At 36.6% G+C, this 7256-nt stretch overlaps 1 protein-coding gene across 1 annotated transcript; it reads right to left on the bottom strand.

The window, feature by feature from the left end:
• Nucleotides 1-3149: 3149 nt before the first annotated feature.
• Nucleotides 3150-5945, bottom strand: prnpa (prion protein a (Kanno blood group)). Its single transcript, XM_084087591.1, has 2 exons — nucleotides 5770-5945; nucleotides 3150-4395 (listed from the first exon to the last, which is right to left on the bottom strand). Exons 1-2 carry the CDS (start codon nucleotides 5888-5890, stop codon nucleotides 3863-3865), a joined length of 654 nt encoding a protein of 217 aa, XP_083943717.1. The 5' UTR covers nucleotides 5891-5945; the 3' UTR covers nucleotides 3150-3862.
• Nucleotides 5946-7256: the final 1311 nt, after the last annotated feature.

Here is a 7256-nt window from a genome sequence, read left to right as displayed (position 1 = left end):
TCTGTAAGAGGACAAACTTAGATTACAAGAGAAATTGTTAATATTTTACATTTTTTCCGACCTGCAATGAACAAATGTCATTTCCACCACATCTCTATATACAGCTGTTATTTAAAAACAGAATAACTTATGTCACTCAAGAATTGTCTAAGATCATTTTTGTAACTAGTTTTATCAGTTTTTCCACAATGTACAATAATTATACATTTGTCAATGAGGTAAATTAACTGCCCTAAGGACCAAATGGTGAACTGTACACCTGTCACACTCTGAAATTTAATATTGGTTTGGGCAAGAGCTTATTAGAAAATAAATAACTTGAATTTTTATATTAAGTAGAGCATGATCTCGTAAATTGTGGATCCATTTTTAATGTGTGATGAGAACTTTTTAAATGTTTTTAAAAAATGTGTGTGGTGATGGAAATGACAGGGTGGTGGTGGAAATGACAATGAATTAACGTGAATGTAGAGAAACAGTAATATTTAGAGAAATATTTATTTGAAAAACTCTTAAACTCATCACACTCCGTAAACTCAATTCACAAAGTCAATCTACTCTTGCAATCTATATCAATTGTACTTTGTAATCATAAATGTCATTTCCACCACATGCTGTCATTTCCACCACAGAGGGCAGTGTGGTGGAAATGACATTTCTGTAGTTTTTTGTTAAAAAATCGAAGATAGCTTCACTGATCAGCTTTGAATTAATACTCAGCATTTCATGCATGCAAAATACTCTTATTTAACTTAATTTTTTTTACTTTTTAAAAACACCCTTGAAGGTACAGCATGTTTCCACCACATGCTGTCATTTCCACCACAGAGGGCAGTGTGGTGGAAATGACTGTGGTGGAAATTACATTTCTGTAGTTTAGTTTTTTGTGAAAAAATGGAAGATAGCTTCACTGATTAGCTTTGAATTAATTCTTAGCATTTCATGTATGTAAAATACTCTTATTTAACTTACATTTTTTAACTTTTTAAAAACACCCTTGAAGGTACAGCATGTTTGGAAATGACGTAGAATAAATATATTAACTGATCAAGCAATATTTACCTTGATTTTTCTTATTTTGTTCTTGATGAAAATTTAAAATTGCCTCCATGTCCAACATGTGCTCTGATGTCTCTGAACATTTCCATAGAAACCACCTAAACAATCTTTCACACAAACTTTTTAAAGGGACATTACAGTGTTGTGGTGGAAATGACACCAATACTGTGCGACAGCTATATTTTGTATAAAAAGTAATATTGACGGTGGTCTCACATTAAATACTATAATGTATTTTAATTATTTTACTAGTGCTTAATTTAGGTATATTAATAGTTACCAGATAAGTCATACTTTTAAACTGTATTTTCATTGCTGAAGTTAAAAAGTCTGGGTGTGCGACAAGGATAAAACAGTGATTTTGACACCTATAAGGAGGTTGAAAAGTATGGAAAAATCATAATAGAAAGGTAGTAAAAAGTTAAGGAGGTTTTATTGTTAGTTTGAAAAAGAAATAGGATTTTGTCCAAAATTGTATGTATTTTTAAAAATATGACCAAAGTTCATAAATATGCCCATAGTCTGAATCACCCATATGTTTCACATGTGAAGTGTAATCACGTCTGTTTATTTTACTTTATGATGTACATTTAAAATTCTTGACTGAGAATCAGAAATGAAAAGTCTGATATGGCCAGAGCGAAGAACATGGATTTGAATGTATGTTTTACTTGAATCAAGCCACATTTACCCATATTTCCAGCTGAAAAATCCAGGTATGTTTTGCATGCTGGGAAAAGGGGTAGGGATACTTAATGGATCAAATAATGAGAATTAAGTTCGATACTTGCATGTCTCGCCCATTTGAATAGAAGCGTCGTAATGCAATTTGTCGAGGTTCCAGTTGATCTTTGCTGATGTTGTTTTGATGTGAGAGAACCAGTTGGAGTCAGAGGACTTTGGTGAATGGAAAAACAAGACCGCAGCCTGGCACAAACTTAAGGGTTCTTAGAAGACTTCTAGCTCAGCGTCATCTTCACGTCAGAATTTCTCAGAATCCACCTGTGATCGACGTTCTTTTAAAGTGTGAAGATGTCACACCTCCAGGAGGTCAGTGAGCCAAGGGTAGGCTAACTTTGTTTGGGTGTTGATGGAGAAACTTAAAGATTCTTAGAATACTAATATTCTGCACCGGTATCGACTTATAATATAAATGATCATTCAAGAAATTAAAATATAAACTTTAGATAGCCTACCTCACATGGTATATACAGTATGTGATCTTGATGAAGTAATTGAGGTTAAAACGTGCATTCAAAGAGTTTAGAATAGATTAATACATGGGCAAAACACTATAAAGAAACATTATGCTAGGAAATTTGGATACATGATTGTGCATATCTCAAGTGCTTATAAATAAATAGATAGAGGGTAGGCCTATAGACCTTATGCGCCAAAGAAACGAGGGCGCCGCCATCTTTAGAATATTGTCTTTTAACCTATTTTTTACAGTCTATGCTTTTAACTTCCGTTTTGCGGTCGCTCTGGCATTGCTGTCCAGGAGTAATTAGCTTTTTAAGTGGATTTACTTAATGTAAAGTTAACGAAAGTTATCATGAGGACTGTAATGTTTAAAGCAGATGACTAAACAAATGTCAGTCGACCGGGAAGATTTTAAAACGAGCCGTTCATTAATAAACACGCAAAATCGCTGTGAAAATACAGACCGGAAGTCAAAAGACAACGAGCGCAGCGCTGAAAGGGGGCGGGGCTACATGGTCTATATAGGATTAGAATGGACGGTATAGAAAAATGGTACATTTGTCTATTTCAAAGTGAATTTTGAATGAAATTCTACATTCCTTTGAGTTGTAAACCAGTCTTATCAGAACTCTACCTCATGGTTTGCTTATGGGTGAGGGGTATTGTGGATTATTTGTTAGATATAACAAATAATTGTGTGTCTGATCTGTCTCAGTCACTATACCATGGAAAGTGGGATTGTTGGTGGAACAGCTCAGTTTTGCACGAGTTGGTCCACCAGCTAGTCCAACACTATACCAGCTCTAACAGCATAAACCTGGACCAACATGGATTTTATGCTGGATTTTCCTGCGTATCACTCATGAAAAATGACAAAAAGTCGAGTATTGTAGGAATTATATTTCATTTATTTTAGCAGTACAAAAATAAACATACATACTGATAAACAGATCTAAGAAGGTGTACAAGCGAAAGCAATGAAATCTTATTGGTTTAAGCCAATCAGCTGGTTGGTAAATCTTTAACAAGATTTGCTCTCGACTCGAAACACATTATTGTTAATGTGATTTTGCCATAAGCCTTGTTTTATTTTGAATGTTCTCTGACGTAAACGGCAGGAACAAACAAATTAAAACACTGAGTAGGTTGAAAAGGTTCAGTAGAGAACTAAACAATCAATGAACAATATACAGGAAATATATCTCCATGATGCTGTGAAAAACACTTTAGATAATAAACTACCTGCTCTTTATCATATATTTTAAATGGTACAAAATTTCATTATTCAAGGAAACTAAATGATGAAAAATCTACATTTTTCATTAAAAAAATAAACATCAATCTGATGTTTAAATAATGTACAAACTTCTGACTTCAGGCTTGTGCTCATCATAACTCACTTCCAAGCCAAAACACAGGAAACAATGTAAATGGACGTGGTCTATTTCTCGGGCAGAAATCCTTAATAGTGCTGTTTAATTGCATTTAGTCCGTGTTTTAACACTGCATGTCACACATTTTTATTTAGTTAGACTATTTTTTATTGACAGATGCAAGAAGGTGCCGAAGAATGACCTGTGCCAATTGCCAAAAGTGCCCTTTATGACAGAAAGTACCCAAGTAAGTATGACATCACGAGTCCCAATACTGTCACGCAGCTATAAAGGGGTCCGGCACTGGCAGCACCCGTGTAGTAATCCACATCTGTCTCGTTGTGATCTCCTGAATGCCCACCACCATGCCCGTGTCCATGACCGTGCCCATACCCAGCGCCATAGCCTCCGTATCCTCCATACCCTCCGTGCCCGTATCCGGGTCGAGCCATTGAGCTCAAGCCGTGGCCGACCAGCATTCCCCCCAGAGCTCCAGCGGCAGCCGCTCCGGCTACCTTCCCAGTGCTGTGTCCCGGGGAGCCTCCGGTGTGGACAGGTGGGGCATGGTAATGCCCTCCGCCTGCTCCTCCACCCCAGCCCGCACGACCAGAGCTGCTGCCGCCCCATCCTCCACCCCGACCCCCTCCACGGCCGAAGCCCCCACCCCGACGCGACTGGACCGCCGGGAGCATCACAGTCAGGAGTAACAGGCAGTTCAGCAAAGAGAAGATTTTATAATGGGAAGACATGCCGGGAGACGCTGTGAAAACAGAAGGTCAGAGGTTGACTACATCCACGTGTACTGTGTAGACTGCTTACAATGTAGGCCTACTAGATGAGATCATCTGAACGGTGTGTGCATGCACACACTCTTTGAAAGAGTTAAACATAATCCGGAAAACCAATAAGTCTTTTGACTCGTCGGTCACAATGAGATTTGTCCCTCAGTGATTAGTGGACACAGAGGACACAGACAGTGTCATGAGACGGATGTAGACAAAGCCAATAATGCCACGAAGAGAAATTAGTCTCAATTACTAAAATGTGTAGAGGCTCTTAACGGCAAAAAAACAAACAAACATATTTTGTCTTGTATTTCGGTTAAAAAAATCCTTAAAACAAGACAAATGTACAAACCACACACTGTTTTCAGATATAGCTTTTTAAATATGTATATTAGTAATTTTAGTACCCTATTGGCAAGTCTTTTTAAATTATTTTCAAGGATATAATAATGAATATATCAGTTATTATAATTATTAATGATTAAGGAAAAACAATGTCCTTAATCAGTATTGTGTGTATATATGAAGAGTTCAGATGCAAAAGCCTCTAAGTGCCATCTGAAATTTTCTTCTAGAATGATCATTTTTATAAAGCTTGTATATTTAAGGTCAGTAATTTCACTTAAATGGCAATTAATAGGTAATTTGCATTGCCATTTAAGTGAAATTATTGAACTTAAATATACAAGCTTGATAAAAATGATCATTCTAGAAGAAAATTTCAGATGGCACTTAGAGGCTTTTGCATCTGAACTCTTCATATATTGACTAGATAAGTTCTTGACTAGAACTTGAGAACCTTATGATCTTCCACCATGATGCACTATAAAATATCTCTGAATGTTATGATCTGAGTCAGACAATGAAATGAGCAGCACATGATCTTTTCAGAAACTGGGCCGCCAGTCCGGCAGCTTTAGAAAGCCAATCTGTTTTCGTTCAGTGTTTGGTTATCTCATAAGAAGAATATTCTCGTTCCCTGCACAAATCACACACGTACAACAAGACTTTGTTCATTTTCAAAATCGTTCGATTTTGGACTTTTACAATTGAATGATTTAAAAAAAATGTATAAGGTCACCACTGGAATTCACATCAAACCACTGGAATTTCCATCAAAAGCTAATGTTTTCATTCAATTATTTTCATTGACATGATATACAAGCATTTGATTTAAAATATGAACAGACATAAACAAGAATACAGCATTCTGCACTAAAAAATCAAATTTTCAAGTATGGGTATTGTACTCTCCTTCAGAAATAACAATATAAATAATTAAGCATATAGTAGATATTCTTATAAAATAGAATAGTTTAGTTCCTCTAAAGGAGAATACACTGACTTACGTTGAATACGTGTCTGGAGGAAATGTATTTTTGGAAGGTTCAGGATGGATGTCCAAGTGTCGTCCTCCTCTCTAGTCTGCTGTGCTTGAATGGATGAGAGTACGAGACAGAACTCACACATTTACACGTACACAGTGGCATTAACTGACTGCTGCTCATTCTCTGATTGGCTGAGTGAATGAACCTACGTCGGTCCGTCTCACCGGCATAGGATCAGAACACTGCTCTAATCCATCAACAGGATTAAGAAAGTCTATGGATTTGACATACGTGTTTAGGCCCAGGGGTCATAGTGTGGGGTCGTTGTGTCTCTCCATGAGCTCAGAGATGGTTAGGTAACACATTAGAGGATCTACAGTCAAATCATGTGGAAGACTGAGAGTTCTTAAAGTACATTTATGCTGTTGTTGGTAGTGTGTGCTACAAAAATATTGGTCATTATAAGAAAAGCAATGGGGTCCAAAAGTCTGAGAAGACACAAATGTAAAACAGACATACATATCATACATACATATCATACATAACATACATATCCAGGCCTCATCTGGCCTAACTGTCACATATATGCTCAGTTCCGGCAGCAGAAAAGGTCATAGGCTGTATCTGGTCCACACACATCAAGCCGGTTTTAGTGTGACTCAGGTTGAGTCATTGCCGTCATTCCATGTGGTATGTGGGCCAGAAGAATGTGGGAGATGTGGGCCACAACTGGGCCAGATGTCATTTGCTATCTGGGTAGTGGGTACTGTGGATAGCATTTTAACTTTAAGTCTTTTGGACTCACTGCTAAGTCCGTATGATGCTACAAACGTAAAGTGTCATAATATATATATATATATATATATTTAGCCTACTCTACTAGATGGAATGTATGGAAGCCATTCACTTGTATATTTCCACCACATAGTGGATGTATAGTTCCACCACATAATAAAAAGATAATTGCGCCTTTTTATCTCCTAATTCTGACTTTTTTCCCCTCAAAATTATGAGATAAAAACTCGCATATAACTCTCAATAAAATAATAATTGTGAAAAAAAAAGTCGCGATTACACTTTTTAATTTTTATTCAGTTATGGAAACAAGCTTCCATAGTAGCCTAGGTTAATGCATATATAATGCATAATACATTTGTATCTTACCAGATTTGTAGTGCATATTAGGTGTAGGGAACACTGGATGTAGCGATTGTAAACTATTTTCTCATTCGGATTCGAAAAGTCCTTGCCAATATGCGCCGTGTCGATGCGTAGCATATGTTTATGCATAGCCTAATGTTATGATACGAATATTACGAACTGGATATTTACTAAATATTTGCTGATCAAGTTCTTCTTACATAAATGTCAGCTTTTTTTATATCAAAAATGACAATTAGCGACTCGGCACGTTTGCAGATTTCGTTTGGAATAGGCACATGTAAACAAATATGTGAATTGGACTGCAGTGTTTAGGGTTCATACTGTACACTCTTAAAAATAAAGGT

This window comes from Abramis brama (assembly GCF_963993115.1).
Source record: "Abramis brama genome assembly, chromosome: 16".
Classification (NCBI taxonomy): Eukaryota; Metazoa; Chordata; class Actinopteri; order Cypriniformes; family Leuciscidae; genus Abramis; species Abramis brama.
The sequence above is the reverse complement of the archived record's forward strand: the minus strand, read 5'-3'. Positions and strand labels throughout refer to the sequence as shown.